At 47.3% G+C, this 23,067-nt stretch overlaps 1 protein-coding gene across 1 annotated transcript in view; it reads left to right on the top strand.

The window, feature by feature from the left end:
• The window catches only part of LOC132502448 (forkhead-associated domain-containing protein 1-like), a 96,255-nt gene that overhangs the window by 48,366 nt on the left and 24,822 nt on the right, over window positions 1-23,067 (top strand). Inside the window, exons 3-9 of the mRNA XM_060118342.1 lie at window positions 5,004-5,133; window positions 5,810-5,934; window positions 8,854-8,949; window positions 9,374-9,594; window positions 10,132-10,297; window positions 16,408-16,496; window positions 17,806-17,867. Of these exons, the coding sequence (XP_059974325.1) occupies window positions 5,004-5,133; window positions 5,810-5,934; window positions 8,854-8,949; window positions 9,374-9,594; window positions 10,132-10,297; window positions 16,408-16,496; window positions 17,806-17,867 (889 nt within the window). The remainder of the gene's footprint in view (window positions 1-5,003; window positions 5,134-5,809; window positions 5,935-8,853; window positions 8,950-9,373; window positions 9,595-10,131; window positions 10,298-16,407; window positions 16,497-17,805; window positions 17,868-23,067) is intronic.

Here is a 23,067-nt window from a genome sequence, read left to right on the forward strand (position 1 = left end):
CCATTTATATTATGTAATTACTCGTGTACTGAGGTTTAAATCTACCTTCTTGCTCAATACCAGTTGTACCATCTGTGCTATGTTCCTTTTTCTCTCCTTTCTTGCCTCCTTCTGAGTGGCTGGTTTTCTCTTATTCCACTTTCCCCCTCTACTAGCTTGGAAATATTTCACTTTTTTCCTATTCTTTTAGTAATAGTAAGACAATAGCATTCATCCTTGACTCCCCAAAATCACACATTAATTAAATTTTTCACTCTTCTACTATTCTCTTAGTAGTCATCTTGAAGACTACAGTATGCATTCTTTTTTTTTTTTTTTTTTTTTTTTTTTTTTTTTTTTGCTGTATGCGGGCCTCTCACTGTTGTGGCCTCTCCCGTTGCGGAGCACAGGCTCCAGACGCACAGGCTCATTGGCCATGGCTCACGGGCCCAGCCGCTCCGCGACATGTGGGATTCTCCCGAACCAGGACACGAACCCACGTCCCCTGCATCGGCAGGCGGACTCTCCACCGCTGCGCCACCAGGGAAGCCCTGCGTTCTTCACTTCCCCAGAGGCACTAGTAGTTGGTGATCCTGCCCTTCTCCTGGACAGTGCCGTGAGCTTCAAGCACCTTCACTTCACTGACCCCCTCCAGGTTCATAAGCCATTGCTGTCATGTTCTAAACTCCTCTTGATACTTGAAACCCCACAGGACATTATTAGTGTTTTGCTATAGTCAGTATCATATCCACACATGACCCTTACTGTTGCTCGTCTTTTCTGCATCTCTGATCACCCACCTGGGTTCATTTTTCTTGTGTCTGAAGAATAGCCTTTAATGTTTTCCCTCACTGTGGCTCTGCTGATGGCAAATTCTCAGATGTGCCTGTGTGTCTGTCTGGAGATGTATATTTAACCTTCATTCTTAAAACACATTTGACTGCGTATTGAATTCTACAATGGCAATTCTTTTCTTTCAGCACATTAGATACAGCATTAGATATGTCACTATTGTCTTGTGGCTCCTATTATTTCTATTTAGAAGTCATCTGTAAGCCTAACTGTTGTACCTTTGCATAATCTGTCTTTTTCTCCGGTTGCTTTTAAGATTGTCTTTTTCCTTGATTTCCAGCAGTTTTATTATGGTTTATCTAGGTGTGGATTCAGTTTTATTTACCTCGTTCAGAGTTCGTAGGGGCTTCTTGAATCCCTGGCTTAGTGTTTTGCCTTAGTTCAGGCGCTTGGGCTCTATACCACACAGGCCGTGGGGGGCTCCTAAGGCTTCTGAACAAGTGACTGATGCAATGACATTTGTGGACAGTAATCAGGGTGAAAATGATAGTTACAATTTCTCACGTACTAGGCGTTACCTTGAACAATTCATCTCTTCATCTTCACAACAGCGCTGTGATCTAGAAATCATCCTCTCCATTTTACAGATGAGAAAGTCAAGGCTACTAGTTACTAGTAAAATAACTAGCCCAATGGCACAGTCAGTTTTGTCTGACTCCAGGTTCGTCTGACTTCAGTGACCCTGGCGTAGCAAACAGCCACATGCTACTGTTTACACTGAAATTAATGAAAATTAAGTAAAATTTTTTGTTCAGTTCCTCCGTCACACCAGCCCCATTTCGAGTGCTCGATCCCCAGATGTGGCTGGTGGCTGCCGTATTAGACAACACAGCCTCGCTCAGAGTACCTGTACCATTGCAGAAAGTTCTGTTGGACAGAGCTGCCTTACAGCTGGGTAACTCTCATAGTACCGTTAAGATTGCACTGGAAGAAACTAAACTCGAGGCGAGGTGGCCAGCTGTCACAGTCCAGCTTGCATGTGAGAGGGGTTGGAGGACAGGCGTGAGACCCCCGAGTGTGAGCGAGGGAGCAGGGCGGCTGTTGAAGGTGACTCTGAGGCTTGGGGACGGGAACGGGGGCTGTTCATGCAGAGCACAGACAACGGCAGAGTCCAAGGCTGGACTTGGCTTTTGTAGCACATGAAAAAGGCTGCTGACATAGAAGTCAGAGCATGTTTAGACGTGGGAGAAAACTCAGGCCCAGAGAGCTTAGATGACTTTTCCAAGGTAACAGAGCTGGGCAGAGGCTCTTCCACTGGACCACACTACTCAGAAGAAAGCTCTTAAGGGCTTTTCTGGGTCTTTTATTACATCCCTGTGATCCCCCTCTTCAGATCCCTAAAAAAAGAGCCTGTGTATTTGTTTCAGCACAAACACTTTCCATTTATTTAGGAGAGTTTGCCTCATTTCCTGTTAGTGCCAGGGCCCAGGGCTCAGCAGGTGCATCTAAGAACTGAGCAGCTGCGAGGCCTACACAGGCCAGCCAAGGGTAGCGTGAAGCACTCCCAAGCTTACCGTTTGTTGACTGTTACCCAAGCAAGGGGGGGAAAGTAGGCAAGCTTCTCCACTTTAAATGCCTTCCTTTGCAGGCTGCAATTCTTAATAGACATTGCTTTAGCAAGCCTCCATAGAGGTTACCACCAGTGAGTGTGCTCAAAGTGGTAACGACAAACAGTTATGATAATAAACCCAATCATAACATTTCCAAGTATCCATCACGAGTTATTAGAACGAGACTGTATGGCGGACATTCCCGTCCACCTTTCATAGGTTACAACAGTACTTAACACACTCACAGAGCCCTTAAGCACTCTTCCAAACATTGAATCCCCACAATAACTCTATGCAGTGATACTAGTATCATCATCCCCGTTGGAGAGATGAGGACACTGAGTCACGGAGCAGTGAAATAACTTTCCCAGTGTCGTACGGCTTGTTAGGGACCGAGCTGGGATCGGAGTGTGCGGTAGAACATAGTTGAGCCCCGGGTGCAGAGCTCGGCCCTTTCCCATAGGGGGCAACTCCCTGTGAGTCTGCCGCTACCCAGTGCATGCCTGTGACCCCCTGCTGCTGGGCTGCAGCTGTCCCTACCCCTCAGGGACTCCCCCACTGCCATTAGCACCCCCCAGAAGAGTTTCCCCAGAGGGCATGATGATCACATTAGCAGCAAGCCCTCGGTTTCATCATCCTTTCAGGTTGAAGAGAAGCTTCGGGAGGATTCCAGAAGGCAATTGCTTCAGCTGCAAGAAATGAGGAACAGAGAAAACCTCATTAAAGCCCATTTGGAAAGGGTAGTAGGTCAGGTAGGCGTGCTGCAGAGCCCCTTCACGGGCCCGTGCTCTCCACGGAATCCCGCACCCAAGTGGCCGGCAGGGATGAATGAGGAGGAAGATGGCCTGCTTTAGTTCACCCGCTTATTTTCTATACGAAGAAGTGTCTAGAAAGATCTAGAGCTGAGATTCTATCTAGATCTGGAGTCTGAGCTCTTAACCACGATGCTCTACTACTTCGCTATTAGTTACTAAGCTAAGCATCGTTTTTCTGTGTTTTGAAGAAAGTTTCGTGAACCTTTGTCCTGCCCCCAAAGGTAGTGGAAATGACTCCTGCGTTAGTCCTGTCCCCCATCAGCTGCAGTTTCCCTTCCCCTCATTTCAGATGAAGATCAACAGTTCTCGGGAAACTCAGCAGTATTTGCTGCAAGAACAGTTACGGCAGCATCTGGCAGAGAAGGAGAAGCTGACCAAGGAAAGGCTACAGCAAGAGGAGAAGCTGAAAGCCAGAGTCAAGCGGCTAATGTCAGAGAAATCGGTAAGGTGGTCCCCGTCCTTCTCTTTACTACTGGAAACTGATGAAATGGGCTTTCCTATGAGAAACAGAGGGAACGTACTCAGATGGAGGAATCTCAGCAACTCCTTGTTGGGAGCTAAATTAATTAAAGAGGGTGAATGATGTAGGAGGAATTACATGAAGCTTGAATCCCAAAACTCAGAGATCAACTTGAAGATCAACTTGAAGAGGCAAGGTTATTGAAATGTCTAGAAATGGTACTTTGTTTATATACCGCAGCTGATTTTATTGATACAAATCCCAGTCGTTACTGCGGGTCCTGGTTTGTGTCTAAGTGTGTGCAAGACCAACCAATTGTATTTCAGTCTTTTGCTTTCTCTTCATGCATATCAGGGGAAACACATGGCCAAAACGGCTACTTACTTTTCCAGAAACCAGCCAATTAGAGGATACTTTACAGTGGTGCCTCTCAACTCAAAGGTGTCCACGGATCATATGGGGATGTTGTTAAAATGCAGATTCTGACTCAGCAGGTCTCGGGTGGGGGGAGCCTGGGATTCTGCATTTCTGACCAGCTCCCAGCTGGTACCGATAGCACAGCTCTGCAGACTACATTTTCAGCCACAAAGTCTTAGAAGAAGGTTTTCCCCAAGTTGGCCGATAAGAACCATTTGGGGCTTCCTTGGTGGCACAGTGGTTGAGAGTCCGCCTGTAGATGCAGGGGACACCGGTTCATGCCCCGGTCCGGGAGTATCCCACATGCTGCGGAGCGGCTGGGCCCCTGAGCCATGGCCGCTGAGCCTGCGCGTCCAGAGCCTGTGCTCCGCAAGGGAGAGGCCACAACAGTGAGAGGCCCGCGTACCAAAAAAAAAAAAAAAAAAAATGCCCCTGCAGGGACTTCCCTGGCGGTCCAGTTGTTAAGACTCTGTGCTTCCGCTGCAGGGGGCACGGTTTCGATCCCTGGTCAGGGAACTAATATCCCGCATGCCGCATGGTGCCGGCAAAAAAAAAAAAAGCCCCTCCAGGAGCAAATTTGATGTGATTGTTCAGAGATGAGACCAGAATGACAACAAGTGGAAACCCAAGCTTACAAGAAGATTAGAAGAAAAAAAGAAATAAAACATGGGGAGGGAACATAGGGGGGATCTCTTATTTATAGTGATGCTAAGTAGGTAGGAAAGTTGGAAATCTTCCTTGATGTGACTTTGTATTCGAAATGCAATTTTTAAATTCCTTCTCGTCTGAAACCCTGTAATGATATTTTCCAAGGTACTAAGTAAGTGACAGGGTTTCTGCTAATCCATGATTTGTTCATGTTTCTTCAAATACAAGAGAGGGAGGTTGTGATCACTGATAAAGCTGCTGTCCTCACCCTTCTGGCCACAGGAGCAGTCCTTCAGTGATCTAGGAGCCAAGTGCAAAGGGTCCCGACATGAGGAAGTCATTCAGCGTCAGAAAGAGGCTTTATCTGAGCTTCGTGCACGAATTAAAGAACTTGAGAAGGCCTGCTTGTCAAGTAAGTTTCCTCCTGCCTAGTCACCCCCTCTGTGCTGAGAACCGTGGACCCCAGACTTGAGGGTTCACTTTAGGGACTAACCAATTTGCCAGGACCACCATCTTCTATCCCCATCATTTCATAACTAAAAAAACATAGTTATAAAAAAAGATGGGCAGGAAAAAAAAATAGATGTGTAGGCATGAGCTCAGAGTCAAGAGCAGGCCTTGATATTAAATAAACAGGATTTCATGAAAAACTCAGAACCTTGTCCTTCTTATTTCACTGTGGCCCAGTGGAAACTTTTTCATAGACGGATGCTGTGCAAGGACCAACCTTGGGGAACTTCCCAGGATAAATACCCTGTTTAGAGGGAATAGGGCTTTCAAGAAGCCAAGCTTGCTGCTGGGTGGAGCCCTGGGCTAGGACACAGAAGCCTGGGTTCAAGTCCGTCCTCACACCTGTGGCCGAAGGTTCCCCCTCAGTGCCCCAGCCCTGGGAGGCTGCAGCCTCATACGAGCTGTGTGGCCTTGGACAAGTCATTTCACCTCTCTGGGCCTCGATGACCCACCTGCCAAGGGAGGATGGTGAGCTCATTAGTACTGGCCTGTGGTAAGTGTCCAGGAAATAGCAGCTGTGACTTTTACATGCAGTAACTTCTTCCTGAGCCTTTGAGTGTAAACTTTTTCTTTTATAGATCACAAGGACCACATGGATGGATCATTTCTAGACTTAAAGACCTTCGGGATGGAAAAAAATGTTCGGAAAATATTGGATGCAAAACCTGACTTGCCAACTTTTTCAAGAGTAGAGACCCGAACGGTAACCAAAGACACTTTGTCTCTGCATTGACTGACACATGGGGAGGGTGGGCATGAGGACAGACACTAGCCGTGTGCCCTGGCACCACTGTATACATCATTGGTTCGAGGCCAGGTCCTCCCTGATGGGCTGGCACCTGTATGGACTGATCGGTGCCTGGCCGTACCAGCGATCCAGTGTTTGAATAGAAAGGCGGCTTCCCATCATGTACAGCATGATATAGCATTGCACTGATGCTGGCCCGGTCAATCTCTGGGCCCTCCTTTTCACATCACATGTTATATTCTGCAGAAATATCCAACAAGCTAATGTACAACAGTATGTCATGAGCTTGCCTAACATTTGCTTTTTGCTATAAACTGAAAAACATGAACACATAAAGGGCAGCAGAAGGGAGCCATGATGATTAAGAAGACACAAGTTCTAGAATCAGAGACCTGTGTCCTAATCCCAGCTCTGCAAGCTCTGTGACCTTGGGCAGCCTCCTAACCTTTCTGGGGCTTCAATTTCCCAGCTGTAAAATGATGATGGAAAAATTAAAGGAGATCATTATGTAAAGTGCTTATCCCAGTGCCTAGCTCATAGCGAGCACTTTAATAGATGATAGTTATTATTGTCAAACAGTATTTAAAGAGTATTATCCAAGAAAACCTTCCTTTCTTAGGGAGCATAGTTTGTGTTTTCCAGGATTTTCAGAAGTAATTTGATTGTTAGGTTGAAGGTGCCCTGTATCCTAAATGGATGTTTGATCGGGTGTTTGACTGACACATGACAATGGACAGCTCAGGCCAGCGTGGCTTGCTGCGGCAGCTGGTCTAAACCAGCTTTTGGAAAACATAATAAAGCCATCCTATCCGTACCAGCATTTTCTCCTACAATTTTTCTAGACATTTGCTCACACGTCTAGAGATGTGAGTCTTCAGAAACATGTTGGTCTTCCTGATAAAATCGAACCTTCCTTCTCTGAGGTTGGGAGTAGAGGGACCGTCTCCAGGTGGGGAGCTCAGCTGGATCTCACGTCCTGATGGTCCTGCTTCCAAGACCTTCTCCTTGGCAACAAGCCCTCATCCCACCACTGACACCACAGAGCAGGAAACCTCCTAACTCTCAATCCTCCAAGGTTGGCAGTAATTAAATGAAAGAGCAGGAGGAAGAATAGCTGACATCTGTGAACTGCTTACTGTGTGCCAGGCGTTGAGCTCAGCCGGCTCCATGCCTTATGTCATTGAACCATCGTAGCAGCCTTGTGTCATAGTTACTCTTATTGTCCCCATTTAACAGATAAGAAAAATGAAGGCTTCAGGAGGTCAAGTACCTCACCCAAGGTCACAGAATAATGATTGAAGACACACCAGGGGTGTGTCCCTGGTGGTGTGTCTGCTAGCCTGCAGAGACCGGGTGGGGACTGTGTGCTTGGATCCTGTAGCCCAGGCTCTTCCTTAGTGACCCTCCCCTCAGGAAAAGAGGGGGCGTCTGGAGAGGTACAGAGGATGCAGCTCAGGGTAGCTGAAGACACTGAGCAGCATCTCAGGTTCTTTTTGCAGCAGATCTGCCCGGTTTATTGTCATCTTCAGATACCCTCTTTTATTCTCATCTCCATAGATACATAGACAAATATGTCCACTCTTATCTATCACAGTCACTTTGGGGGCCATTATAGTTTTTTAGTTGTTTTGTTTTTAATCTCAGAGGGTTTCAGGGTAGTGCCAACAAATGCTAGGGCTAAGAGATGCTCATGGCAAGCATTAAAAGCCAATTTATTTTTTAAGGAGGCTTATTATGGTTATTTGTAGTCGTTCAGTTCGGGTAACCTATTCAGACTGGTGGCCATTCCATGCAGTCATTTGGGCTTCCAGCAGCCAGCTGGCTGGTTGGGGTCTTAGGGAGATGCAGCTGCAAACACTATCTGCATTGTCTCTGGAAAGGGTCTGAAGTGATGCCCACCCACCAGGTTCCCGAGCTAGGAGAAGGTTGGGCCAAATTTTGTGAGGGTATGGTTTCTGCTGCACAGAAATGAGATTCCTTTAATCAAAAGGAGGGAGGCTATTTTCCACTTAACCTTCATTCGTTCATTCAACAAACATGCCCACTATGCACCACTCGGTGCCAGGTGCCATGCTGGGCACAAGGAGGGAGATAGTGAGCAAAAGCCGCATGGTCCCCATTTTTCTGGAGCTTGTCTTCTCAACATCAGCGGTACTGATTTTTTGAGCCAGGTAACTCTTTGTTTGGGAGACTGCCCTATGCATCGTGGGGTGTCTAGCAGCATCCTTGTCCTCTACCCACTAGACGCCAGCAGCAATTATGACAACCACAAATGTGTCCAGGCATTGCTAAATGTCCTGGAGGGGGTAGGGTGGACAGAGTCACCCCCGGTTGAGAACCACTGGCCTAAAGGGAAGACAGACGAGACGGTGGCCAAAGAACGGCACAAGTGATGCATCATTTCAAAGGCAGTCGTGCTCTGAAGGGGTAGGAACACAGTCATAAAGAAAGCAGTTCACAGAGTCAGACTGGATTTAAAACCAATTCTCTTGGCATGGACATATATACACACACACGCTACCAAAGGTAAAATAGATAGCTAGTGGGAAGCAGCTGCATCGCACAGGGAGAGCAGGTCGGTGCTGTGTGTCTACCTAGAGGGGTGGGATAGGGAGGGTGGGACGGAGACGTAAGAGGCAGGGGATATGGGGATATATGGATATGTATAGCTGATTCACTTTTTGATACAGCAGAAACTAACACACCATTGTAAAGCAATTATACTCCAATAAAGATGTTAAAAAAATTAACTCTCTCAAATTATTCTTTAGTATCTTTCCAGTTCTTCCATTATTGTTTGGGTTATTCTTCTGGATGTAGAAAATCATAATGGAATGCCAAGAGAGTTTTTCTTCTTTTTTTTTTTTATTTCAGCCTCAAAATGGCCTTTCCAGCCCAGGGTCCATCATGGTCTCTGAGAAGTTAAGGAAAATGGATGTGGCTGACGCTTTAGATCTTAGTGAAAAGCTGGTAGGTATACCCAGCATCAGTCCCCTCCTGTCCAAACCTGCGTGCCCTGCAGATAGTTTAAACATCAACTCCACATACATGTTTAGTTGTTACAGTAGCTCCACGAGACCCATCTCCTATCCCAGCATGGGCTGGAAATTGCAGAGCCCAATCCCTTGCAAGACTGGGTAGTAAGAATGAATGTTTATGTCTGTTGTCATTCCCCCTCCCCACTTCCCCCCAATTCTCAAAAAGGCCTAGTGTAAATGGATGCGGGGGAAAATGAAAGTCGCACTAAAAACCCCAAATGCACTCATTTGCAAAGCATGTGTTTCTCCTCTGCAACTGCAGAAAATGAATGAAACACAATTAGACGTTTGCCTCCTCAAAGTGGCCACCAGCGGTCTTGGGCCAGGCCTCTTACCTGCGAAATGCTTTCTCGTAGTACATGGACATGAGCAAAACCCTCGGGACTTTGATGAACATCCAAGGTATGTCAGGTCACGTGTCCATGAAATACCTCTCCCCAAAAGAGAGGGAGAGTGTCTACCAGCTTCGACAAATAGACCTGTACCTGGTGTTTGATAAGATCACCCTACTTAAGAACCAGCTGCAGAGAAAAGAAGAGCTTTTGAGACGATACGAGAAGGACATTGCACAGCTCAAGTATGGCCCATGTCTCCGGCAAAAGGCCCAGGCCTCCATTCTCCAGGCTAAACCTCGGTGCAGCTACAGACCCGTAGGGACCAGGACAAGAGGACAGAGGCCTGGGTGTGGAGGGGGGCAGGCGGGATGGTGACTCAGGGCCTGAAGGACCCAAGTCTGTGGGCAAGAAAGCAGCAGTTAAAGTACCCTACTGTTAAGGAATAAGGTGCACCTTTTATAAATGTGTCTGATGTTTCACCATGTGTGTGCTTTTCGTAATTCCATCCTATTTTCAGTGGTATCCGTTCCCCCACCCTCTCTGGAAAATTGGGAGGGGCTGGTAGCATAACCGTTGCCCCCTTCATGCTGCACGTCCACAGCCAATGGGCTATTTATTCTGCCCTCTAGTCCCCACATCTTCATCCTTCCCCCCACTTGTAAGGAAACCGCGAAGCCAGGCATACATGGAAGTGTTCTGAGGATCTCCCAGGTCGGGAGCATTGGTGGTGAGTGAGAAAGATGAGGAGAAAAGAGCCTTTGTCTCTCCTGTGTGCTCAGGCAGAGCAAAGTGTCGGTTCAGATGTACCAGTCACAGGTGGCAAAGCTGAAGGACGGCATCTCCAAAGAGGCCGAAGGAAAGGCGCTGCTGAAGGAGGCCCTGGTGCACGTGGAAGAGCGGCTGCACCAGGAGAAGAGGGTCACCAGGGCGATCAGGCAGCAGAAGGTGGGAGGCCCCTGCTCGGAGCAGAGCCTCTGAGGCTGCCGCTCAGCTCCCTTTAGAAACAGCCAGCTGAGGTCCCGGTGGGATCCAGGCAGCACAGAATGCATTCGCTCATTGCAAAGGAAGGTGGCAGAATAGCTTTAGCGTTAGGCAGACTTAGGTTTAGACTCTTGTTCTGCCATTTACTGTGTGACTTCAGGCAGCTTTTTTTTTTTAACATCTTTATTGGAGTATAATTGCTTTACAGTGTGGTGTTCGTTTCTGCTGTGTAACAAAGTGAATCAGCTACATGCATACGTATATCCTCAGATCCCTCCCTCTTGCGTCTCCCTCCCACCCTCCTTATCCCACCCCTCTAGGTGGTCGCAAAGCACTGAGCTGATCTCCCTGTGCTATGCAGCTGCTTCCCACTAGCTATCTATTTTACATTTGGTCGTGTATATATGTCCATGCCACTCTCTCACTTCGTCCCAGCTTACCCTTCCCCCTCCCCATGTCCTCAAGTCCATTCTCTACATCTGTGTCTTTATTCCTGGCCGCCCATAGATTCATCAGAACCTTCTTTTTTTTTTTTTTTTTTTTTAGATTCCATATATATGTGTTAGCTTAACCTCTCTGAGACTCATAGTCTAGCTTGCCTCTATTTTTTTTAACTTTCTTTTTTTTAAATTTAATTTTTATTTTATATTGGAGTATAGTTGATTTACAGAGTTGTGTTAGTTTCAGGTGTACAGCAAAGGGATTCAGTTATACATATACATATATATATTCTTTTTCAGATTCTTTTCCCATATAACTTATTACAGAATATTGAGTAGAGTTCCCTGTGCTATACAGTAGGTCCTTGTTGATTACATATTATATATATAATAGTGTGTATATGTTAAACCCAAACTCCTAATTTATCCCTCCCCACCACAGTTCCACTTTGGTAACCATAAGTTTGTTTTCAAAGTCTGTGAGTCTCTTTCTGTTTTGTAAATAAGCTCATTTGTATCATTTTTTTTAGATTCCACATATAATGATATAATATGATATTTGTCTTTGTCTGACTTACTTCACATAATATGATAGTCTCTAGGTCCATCCATGTTGCTGCAAATGGCATTACTTCATTCTTTTCTATGGCTCAGTAGTATTCCACTGTATATTTGTACCACATCTTCTTTATCCACTCCTCCATCGACATTTAGGCTGCTTCCATGTCCTGGCTGTTGTGAACAGTGCTTTCTGAGACTCATAGTCTAGCTCGTCTGTATTTTTTTAACTTTTGATAATTCGTGTATTTTATCTTGTTCTTTCTATCCAGATAACTCTTTTTTCTACCAGTTTTATTGAGACATAATTGACCCACAGCACTGTACTGAGCTTAAGGGTGTCCAGCATCATGATCTGACTTCCCTGCCTCCTGCAATGATGACCACAATCAGTTGAGTGAACAGCCCGAGTGTTTTTAAAGGCGGCGCTTCTGATTTTCATTGTTCTGCCAGGTGCCAGGGATACACCGAGGAATAAGCTCTCTGAGAATAAAGATTTGGGTTTGCTCTTCTGAGTAGCCAGAATAGTACTCCAGTCTTTCTGACTTGGGGCTGTGTATTTGTACACGCATGCTTGCGTGTATGTGTGTACATGTGAGTATGTGCTGTGTGTTTGCATGTGTGTGTATTTGCATGTGTGTGTTTGTTGCCTGCATGAGCTCTAAGGAGGCCAAGGTCATAGAAGGGTGCCCTTCTTCTCAACCAGGAGGTGATGGTCAGATAGTTCCTTGCAGAAGCCTGCCCTCCATCCTGCGAACCTTCCAGGCAATAGGTTTCCAGACAGCAGGCTCTCTGGCTTAGAGCCCCAGAAATGAAAAGTGGCTGTCCTGCTCTGAGGGAGCCTGGATGTGGTGTTTCCAGTGCTCACTGCTGTGAATTAAACATCACAGGCCTTAGTCTGCATGTGTCATGGGGCTGCCTCAGGCAGAGGACAGTTTCCTTTCACACCAAGCAATGCCAGGGAGAGCTGGGCCAGTGACAGAGTTGTGACTTTCCCTTTGATGTGCCCTCTGGAGAGCTCACCCCTCTCCGACATGCCCCCCCCCAGGGCTTGGCAGACTAGGCCCCAAAGTAGAGACACCAGACCACAAAGTGGGACAGAGAAGGGCCCAAAAAAAGCCATTGTCATGTACTGAAAACCTGAGGATTTACATAATCAGGCTTCACATGCATTATTCATGGGCTGCCTCATTCATACACAACGCAAGGGACATGCCAGCCTGTTTGTCAGGAAGAAAACAATAATATATATTAAAGTTTTGCTGGATCCTAAAGCGCACTTGTATACATCTGTCTTGGCATCCGTTCCTTCCAGGGAGTATATCTTCGTTGTCTTTAAGCAGAAATGAACAGAAAGTAGAATTCCTCTTTTCTAAGTTTTACACTTAGTATTTTCACAAGGAGCCTTAGTTTTTTAGCCTTCTGTATAAAACTTTGAAACTCTTCACCCGTTCACAGAGGTGGCAAGGTTGAAGCACTGAGATGAAATGACACACCTTAAGCTTCAGAATTGCCCACCCCCAAAAAATGGAGTTTGTAGTTTTAATGTTTGACCATCTCTTCACCAAGCAGACCTTTCAAGAATCAAAAGTCCTATTTCCACACTAATATCTCTGGCTGTGAAAATGAGACTTGGTATAAGATGCTGGGCCTTCACAGCGACTGGGCCTGTGGCTCTGTCCATGTGGCAGAGGGACGGGAACCGCGGCCCAGGCCGTGCCCACTCGAATCCACATCCCACATCCCTCGAGAAGCCGGCAGTGTCTCTCAGAGTTCAGAGGCCAGATTTGGAGTCAAACAAATAGGGGTCAAGCCCCACCGCTGCCCCGAATGACCCTGAGTAAGTGGCTTGACCTCTGTATCGCAGGTTCCTCAACAAAGCAACCAAAACTGTTGGCAAGGGGCCTACTCCGTGGGGCAGTGGGAGGGTTAAATGGCAAAATGCCTGCAGTGCCTGGCACATCACAAGCCCCGTGTCTAAGGGGGAAGAATAGGCAGCTCATGGATGGGTGGGGATTCCTCTATTTCTTTCAGGGAGCTTCCTGCCAGCTGACGCCTTCCCTGATCCTCCCAAAGCCGCCAGCTCTTATGGGACACGCTCTTCTCTTTGGTGAATACGACTAGGGCCATGGCCAAGAAAGGACCCAGATACCTTTTGTGAAAGGGCTAAGGCTGGGATTTTCAAGAGGAAATTTTTAAATGCACAGAAGTTGCCACTTGGGAAGCACGCAAGCCCTTTCTTAGGGCTTGAAGTGTAAGAAAGGCTGAAGGGCACCGGCTGCTTCTGGCAGGAGAAGCCGCTCAGCTCTCCTGCCAATCATATCTCCAGCCAATCAAGTGCTGCCTTGGGGGCGTGACCACCACTTGGCCTTGTGGTCTCAGCCAGGAATACCCCCTAACCTTTCCTCTGCTTAATTAGCTCAGATCCCTCTTCTTTAAGATGAGAATAAAAATGGCACCTAGCTCGTAGCCTTCCCAATGGGAGCTTGTATACAAAAGCCTTAGCACGTAGGACCACAAAGCATACACGCTCTCCTACCATCGTCATTATCCTCACTATTCTCTTTAACTCACTATCTTCCAAGATTTCCTTGGGCCCAGGTATTCTCAAGATTCTGGCTTCCTCCGTGCCACTTGTGTGTTTGGTTTGTTTGTTTGTTTGTTTTTCCTGTACACGGGCCTCTCGCTCTTGTGGCCTCTCCCGTTGCGGAGCACAGGCTCCGGACACGCAGCCTCAATGGCCATGGCTCATGTGCCCAGCCGCTCCGCGGCATGTGGCATCTTCACGGACCAGGACACGAACCCGTGTGCCCTGTGTCGGCAGGCGGACTCTCAACCTCTGAGCCACCAGGGAAGCCCCACAATTGGTAGATGTTGTGTAGGAGGAGCGTGGGATGGGAGGGGCTTGGGGTGGTGCTCTTCCACCCACAATGATGAAGTAGAACCATGTGGCCAGGTTTATGCAGCATACGGATAGAAGAAGGCTAAAGAAAAAGACCCTCCCCCACCCCCTTCATCACATCCCAGTGAGTTCAGTAAAGTTCAGGAAAAGCAGGTGCACAGGGGCCAGGCTCTGCCTTTCAGTGCCCAGCTGCCCACTGATGGAACTTAATCCAGGAAGGAATTTTGCAGCAATGTTCAAACTGGGGTTCCCTGGAGCCTTTGGGTGCCATGGAAAGGTGTGACTCTCAAAGCACACACACCTTTCTCCTGCCAGAGAAGCTCTCCATTATCTTATACCCCAAGTTCCTCATGGGATTTTGCTTGGATAAACGGTTCTGCAAAAAAAGAGGTGGGGGATGGGGTGGGAGAGAAGAAGGCTGTTGGTTTAAAACTAACCCCTGCTTGATAAAATCTGAGAATTTGGATACTGATTGTCTCAACTGAGTTTGTGATAAATACTGAGTGGCTGCAGGCTCGAGGCCTTCTCCACGGAAAATGCCTGGAGGGCAACTGTCAGTTCAATACGGGCCCATCAGCCTTCACGGACATTCCTCTGAGGGTAGAGTTAGCATCCTTCTGGGAGAATGGAAGAGTCTTGTAAGCACCTATGCCCTGTCCCAAAAGACAGCCTTATTTCCTCCCTGAGTTTTGTGACTACCCGGTAGGGTTGCCAGATTTAGGGGAAAACAAACAAACACAAAACACGATGCCCAGTTAAATTTTAATTTCAGATAAACAACAAAAGCTATTCAGTATAAATGTCCTAAATATTACACGGGGCATATTCACACTCACAAATTTGTTGGCTTCATTCTGAAATTCAGATTTAACTGGGCATCCTGTATTTTATCTGGCAACCCCTCCAACATTTACTGAGCACCAACTAGACACCAAGCAGGGAGGTTCTGAAGCAGGTGTCGCAAGATGGCAGCCCACAGATATATTCCATTTGGCTCATGGGATTTTTTTTTAAGTTACATTTCAAAATAGGGCAGTTTCCTGGAATACTCTGGATTTCCAGCTTCTCTGGGAAACTTGGAAGATCTGGCGACCCTAGGCCCACAGACCCACAAGCCACCATCACAAGCCTCCATCTTCCAGGCCCCTTAGAAAGGCGCTGGGCTCGTGTGTTTGCTGCTGTCCACCGCCACCCCAGATCACTTCACCCACTTCTTTTACTTTCCTGGCCGCTGTAGGAATCAGGTTGGCGACCCCAGTGGATGCTCAGGGCTCTAGGAGAACGTCTCCTTCCAGACACCACTGCACATTCACCTGCGGAGTGTCAGTCTGCAAGGGAGACCCCAGTTCCCTCTCACTTTTGTGTCTCCAGTGCCTAGGGGATGCTTTTTCTTTGATGAGCTGCCCCTGAGGTGCAGGGTCTTGAGCAGATCAGGGTCAGCAATAGTAATCAAACCCCAGGGGAGCGGCAAGCTCCAGGGTTTCAGTGATGCTGGCTTCCCAACAGGCCCCTGTAGTCCCTGCCAGGGAGGTTAGCCACTGGGGCTTTCAACATTTCCACTGGGCGGAAAGCCACTGGACATCTACAGCCTCTTCCACTGATCTAGGAGGCTCTGCTTCCAGCTAAAGCAGATCTGTCCTCCAAGAAGAATACAGTATCCCTCATAGCCTTCTTGGTTGACCACCTCCTTCTCTGCTGGAATCTGGAACAGAGATTCCCTAAAAGGTGCAGCAGGACAGTGTAGCGTTGCCCCAAAGCCACACCCCCTTCTGCAGACCTCTATCCTCACCTCCTCAGCTAGGAAGGCTCAACATTCCATCCAAATGGGTAGCATCTGAAAGTTGAGAAAAATCCATTTTTCTCTGATGCAAAAGGCAAAGAAGAACATAAGCTAAATTTTGTCAATATTCTTTCTGTGTTAAAGAGACGAATGTTCGTAGAGCTGATGAAGAACTCAAAGATGCAGAACTCACATTTCCAGGTGAGCCAGAAGAGAGAAGAGAGAAAACCCTAGAACGTCAGCAGGAAGCCCAGTTGACAGTTATCCCACATCTGTTATGTACTGAGCATTTGGCATGTGCCGGGCACAGAGCCAAACACTCGACGTGCAGTATCTCTTTTAAGCTTCACAACAACCCTATGGGGTGGGTGTTGTTATTATACCCAATTGACAGATGAGGTGTCTGAGGCTCAGAGACTTTCTTTGTCCAGAGCCACACAGCTCAGTAGGAGAGCTGGGAATCAGTGCAGATCTGACACCCAGGTGAGTGCTAGCTTTTCCTCCTTTAGGTTATAAACCTCCAGGTAATAAACCTGATACATTTCCAGTGGCATTTCTCTTAAATTTCAAGGAAGCATCCTCTAGAATTCTCTTCAAAGTTGAGAATTAAGACTATGAAATCTTGAACATGTTGAAACATTGCCATTGACAAATCAGCCCTGGAACTGCAATTAAGCCAGTCCACGTTCCCACTTTGCAGACAGTAGAGGCGAGCTCTCAGGAAGCTAGAAAGCCAAACACATTTTGGTTGAATATGAGAGAGGAGACATTCAAGTTTGATAAAAGGCCACAGTCATGCTGAGGCAACCAAATTATCATGGGAAGAAACGAAGATATTCTAGGTGAGGGATATATTTGGAAAATAGAAGCTTCTCAACGAGCATCCTTGTGCTAAGACCAGAAGATGGTTACTCCCCAGAGCAGTATGTTAAGAGGATAGAGAGCATCCTGAGGGCCCCACTTGATCTGAGACGTTTGCCACCCTGCAAAGTGGAAACGACTGGAAGTTTGTTACCTATTCACTCACATATATGACTGAGCTGGGAGGAGGCAGAAACTGCCCCACATCTAGGTTTTGTCTGAGGACCACCTGGGGATGTGAAATGGCAGAGGAGATATTGGGATGGGCCCCGGATGTTGTGGGAACATTGTGCTTCTCTGAGATGTGAGACGCCCTGGAACTTCACGCTGCCTGTGGCTTTAACAGAAGCAGGGCAGATGGTGCTTCGGCTAAGAGCAAAGAGCCAGCTTCCCATTCTCCCTGCCCTCCAGCCTGAGCTTAGAAGTTTGGTGTCTAGGATCTCGTCAGTACAGAAAGGTTTCCTCCAGGTTCCTTGCCAAGTGTAACTTGGGCGACTCCTCCCCCAAGAGTGGGCCTTGGGCTTCCCTGGTGGCGCAGTGTTTGAGAGTCCGCCTGCTAATGCAGGGGACACGGGTTCGTGCCCCAGTCTGGGAAGATCCCACATGCCGCGGAGCGGCTGGGCCTGTGAGCCGTGGCTGCTGAGCCTGCGCATCCGTAGCCTGTGCTCCGCAACGGGAGAGGCCACAACACTGAGAGGCCCACGTACGGCAAAAAAAAAGGGGGGGGAGGGGGCTTTTTTAAGGATATAGGGGTGAGTGCCTCATAAAAACTGGGAGCTGAAAGAGAGCCTGGCCTCGAAATAGAACTGGTAAGCCATCAGATCTCAGGCATCATCTCTTTTACACACACACAATCATGCGCACACGCACACACAGGCCGTATCTCCTCCCTGTGTCTCTGTGTGGCTCCCCTGATCTCTGCTCTCTCCAGTCATGTGACAGGAAGGAATGACCTCACGGTCCCCCAGTTCAAAGGACCAGCCCAGGAAGCAAGTAGCATCTTAGAGCCCATAACCCCAAATCCTGGGAGTGACCATCTTAAAAGCCCAGCCCGTGCCAAGTGCCCGATCAGCTATGACCAGGGACAGAGTCACACACATGGCTGCCTGGATCCAGGAGTAGTGCTCAGAAAACGGTTAGACAGACCCCCTAGATTATGCTGCATCTTACCCTCCTAAGACATCAGAGACATAAGGCATTCAGTTCAGTAACAGCTTTTCGAGAGAAAGTCCATCCCAGTGAAATTGCCTATAATCAGAAACTCCTGGTTCAAAAAAAGATGCAAATGTCAGAAGAAAACGTTATCTGCGTACCTGGAAGAGTGTACACCAAAATGTGAATAATGTTACCTGTGGGTAGTGTGATAATGGTGGATCATTTTACCTTCATTTTGCTCACGTCTATGCGTGTATAGAAATATTTTTTTACAACAAAGATTTTATTTTGAGTAAATAAAAATGCCATTTGAAAAATATTTGGGGATCTCCCTACAATTATAGAGTTTGGGCATTTGTTGCTCTTGCTTGCTGTAGGTTGGAGCCAGAAAAGGCACCCCAAAGATGGACCAAGGAAGGGAGATGCTGAAGAGAGAAGTGTCTAGCAAATCCAGCCAGAGCCTTCTGTTTTCTAAACCTGGTGGAAGGAACTAAAAACGTCGTCCTGCTGGGCCTCGCGTGATCCTCCGTGAGTCAGTGTAAATCTTCTGCGTCAAACTACTAAGATGCTTTTTTAGGACATTAAAGGTTGCTACCCTAGTGTGTTGCTTCCTAGACTGGTATTTTGCACAATACTGTATTTTGGAGTGTGTGAGGAGAGGGGTTCTTTTCACAGATATTATGAATGTAAACATACACAGGCGTATGAAGAATAAGTTTGAAATTCAGACTCCTGGGCCTGGTAGATGCAATTATGTGTTTGGGTAGTGACAAACCCAAATGTCACACCTCCAAGGAGCTCTGAGAAGCCTGCAGTTGAGAAAACCCAGGGCGTGTACTGGGGCCACAGGACAGAATGGTAACCTCAGGACTGTTGGGGCCATGGTATAGTGCATTTATATCTGAATTGATTATAATAACTGTGAACAGCAACCAGTTTTATCGCTTCCATAACAGTGAGTCATGTTTATATGGCGCTCTGCGGTGTTCAAAACACTTCTCGTCTAAACCTCTCTCAAGCCCTGGGAGGTAAAGAGCGTTATGTTCCCCATTTTACAATGAGGAAGCTGAGGCCCAGAGAGGTTAAATGGCCCGTCTAAAGTCACACAGCTAGTAAATTCAAGAATTGGGTCTGGAACCCAAGTTTCTAACTCCATCTCACGCTGCCCATTCTGCCACGCCAAGACAGCCCAGTAGGTCAAGTCCCAGGCCATCAGGACAGACCAAGTACCCAGTCATCAAAGAACACACACTGCCCAGGTGGGCACACCCCTTTCCCGTGGTGTTTGAAGAGACCCTCATTTTTGCCTTCTCTCCAGCCATCTGTTCTCTCCCTGCCTTTCTTGTACGGCCAGAGACCACCAAACAAAACAGGAGGAAGAGCCAGAAGCCATGAATATCATTTATTTTTTATTTTTAAAAAGCCACAATAAAAGTATTTTGATATTTTAAAACCAAATGCATTCTTTATACTGATTAAAACTAGAAGGAAATGGGAAAAATGATTTGCATGATCTTCCACTAAAGGTACTTCTTACACAGTGAGAAGGGTGAGCATCACCTGACCCTAAAAATAATCTTGAAAATCCCAGCAGTTTTCCATAAAGAACATATTACTTATACTGTACCATATCCCCAAAATCCAAAACAGCAATCTCCAGCACCAGAAAAGATCACTTGGTCAGGCAGTAGTTAAGTAGCTGGCTCATGTTTGGAAGCCAAATTGTGTGGGAAAAAAATACTTTGGTTGAATACAAATATTTGAATTTGCATAAATTAAATGTAATGCCTATGTGACTCCACTGTATTTGAGGTCTTTCAAAGGACGTGTTAATTTTTATCGTATCAACATTGTAACCCACAATGGCAATGTCCTTTCTTCACTCCTTGAACTAGATGGTTCTTTAGGTGTCTCCTCAGCCACACACCCCTTTCTCTGAGAATGCACATTCCCCAACCAGGTTTACCCTACCTACTGCTGCTCTCTTGACCACACCTGACTGGCTGATCAGTAGATATTCTACCCAAGCCAGACCAATCAGGTTTCCCTTCTAACCCAAGCTGGGCCAATCAGCACCTGTGCCCTTGATATTTGGAAGTGGGACACGGAGTTACCACACAGGTCATTAATGGCCCGGAGCTGAAAGTCTTGATGCAGTTCCCAGCTGGGGTGGCCATTTCTCCCACTGTGTTTGGAGAAACAAAGCCAGTCTTAGAAAGAGATGGCCAGGATAGATAAGCAACAGGTAGAGACAAGAAACCAAGACCCAGGGAATTCCCTGGCAGTCCACCCTGCGCTTTCACTGCCAAGGGCCCGGACTCAATCCCTAGTCAGGGAGCTAGGATCCCATAAGCCACACCGTGTGGCAAAAAAAAAAAAAAAGAAGAAGAAGAAGAAACCAAGACGATCCCCAGAGACACAGTGCAACAGACACTACAAGCCCCTTAGTCATTGCCTCCCTCTACTGTATAAGCAGCATGTGAAATGCCCTCATTTCCCAGCCTCCCTTGCAGCTAGACCTGGCTGTGTTGTTCAGTTCTGGCTAGTGACATGCAGGTGAGGGCCCTGGGCAGGGCTTCCCTTCTGGAATTAAAGGCAAGGCTTTGCTAGGAGAAAGTTTTTCTCTTTGTCCCTTTGCCTTGTCTCCTTTTCCTCTCCTGGAGCTCAGACTTGGAGCTGGAGCAGCCAAGTTGGGGATCACCAGGTAACAAGCAAGAGACCAAAGCCCAACTCAAAGGACAGTGGAGTGGAAAGACATGAAAAGCCTGGGTGGGAGCCTAGTGGCCTCACTGTGCTCTGCACTGTTCCTGAACTGCCTACCTCTGTACATCCTGTTGTATAAATACATCAATCCTATCAGTTTCAGCCACTGTAGTCAGATGTACCTGTTTGTGCTGTGGAGCCAACCACTCAAAAGTTAGTGACTTAAAATGGCAACTATTAGTTCTCAGGATTCCAGGCGTCAAGCTGGCCACTTGTACTGGCCTGGTTGGTTTGGCTGGGGCTAGTTTAGGGTGGCTTCGTGTACAGGCCAGCCTGGTCATTGCCAGGCAAGCTGGGTTAGGACAGTGGTTCTCAACTGGGGGCGATTTTGCCACCCAGGGGGCATTTGGCAATGTCTGGACACACTTTGGTTGTTAAACTGGGGTGGGGGTGATACGATCATCTCGGGGTAGAGGCCAGGGATGCTGCTAAACATCCTGCAGTGCACAGAACAGCTGCCCACAACCAAGACTTATTTGATCCAATATGTCAATAGTACCGAGATTGAGAAACCCTGGTCTAGAAAGGCCTCAGCTGGGACGTCTGATTCTGCCTGGTGTGATCCCTCATCACCCAGCAGGCCAGACCAGGCCACGTGTGGTGGGTACAGGTTTCCAAGAGCAACAGGAGAGAGAAAGCCTCAAAGCACACTTTTCAAGTCTCCACCTGCCATGTGTTTGCCAACATCTCATCAGACAAAGCAAGCCACATGGCTAGAGTTCATTTGGGAGGGGCTCCAAATTTTTACCATCTACCCACATCCAGGTTTCAGTTATTTAAAGCTGAAGGCAGCGCGCGCCCAGAGCGTTAACGGGCGGGGGCGGGGGTGTGCAGTTGGGAGGTCAACTGGGCCTCCTGGTAGCCTCCCTGAGTTCAACCAATCCAGTGAGGAGAAGCCGTGGGCGGGGCGAGCTCCGCTGCCAGAGCGGCGTGAAAAATTTCCCAAGGCAGAGCGAAAACCTTTCCTGAGCGACTGAGCATGTCTGCTGGTGAAAGGTCCAGCCCAACTTTCACCACATCCCAGACTCCAGAGGGACTTTTCTGAAACCCAGAGAATTGACCATGTCCTCAAACAGCTTAAAAATCTTCCATGGCTCCCCCATGCCTCCTCAGGAAAAAAAGATCACACTTCAGTGGGTTTTTTATGCTTCATCCTCAACCAATTTCTTCAGCCACGTCTCCCACTACTTTTGCAAGAACTCTTTTGCTCCACGGATGTTGAAAACTTGCAGCTTCTCATACATACCATGTTCTCTGTGCACACAGGTTCACCTAACTGCGATTCTCTGCCCAGGCCCTCTCTACCAGGATAATTGCATCTGTGCTTTCTAGGTCTATGAAGACAGTCATGCTTCATCCCTCTGGCATAGCTCTTGTTTTTTTTTTTTTTTTTTTTTGCATCTTTGTTGGAGTGTAGTTGCTCTACAGTGGTGTGTTGGTTTCTGCTTTGTGGCAGGGTGAATCAGTTATGCATGTGCATGTGTTCCCATGTCTCTTCCCTCTTGCATCTCCCTCCCTCCCACCCTCCCTGTCCCACCCCTCTAGGTGGTCGCGGGGCGCCGAGCTGATCTCCCTGTGCTGTGCGGCTGCTTACCACTAGCTATCTATTTGATGTTTGCTGGTGTGTATGTGTCCATGGCATAGCGCTTCTTATTCTGTGTTGTGAATATACTCTATGTGCTCACATGTTTTATCTTCACTAGAATGTGAGCTACTTGAGGGCAGGGGTCTTGGCATATTTTACACCTGTATGGAACTCTAAGACCTACCAGTGTGCCTGGCACAGGATAATACTCAATAATTGTTTATTGAATAAATGAATGGATTATGAGCTCCATGAAGGAAAAAAAAAAAAAAAAAAGCTTTAGGCATTCCAACTGATGCACAAAGTTGCCCTGATTCCTGATGACTTTCTGGTTCCTGGTTTCTTTCCTTGGAAAGGCCCATTCCAATGCCTGCCCTTGGGTTCCACTAGGACGTTTTGTATCACTCAAGATTCTCTGGTTGCAACCAACAGAAATCTCCTGTGGCTAACTTAAACAGAAAAGGAGTTTACTGAAAGGAAATGCGGAAGGTTAGAGAATCAAAGGGCAAGCAAAGCGGAGGAGTCTGGACAGGCAGGAGCCATCTTTTCTTCTCCATAGATGTCGCCTTTTTTCTTCAGCCGGTTTGAGTTTCTGTTATTTGCAACCAAAATGGCATTTACTAAGACGCTCTGCACAGCCCCAACTGGTAGCTCTGAGAAGCTACCAGCGACCTTTCTTTCCCCTGACGT

The sequence above is a fragment of the Mesoplodon densirostris genome, chromosome 2 (genome assembly GCF_025265405.1).
Source record: "Mesoplodon densirostris isolate mMesDen1 chromosome 2, mMesDen1 primary haplotype, whole genome shotgun sequence".
NCBI classification, from domain to species: domain Eukaryota; kingdom Metazoa; phylum Chordata; class Mammalia; order Artiodactyla; family Ziphiidae; genus Mesoplodon; species Mesoplodon densirostris.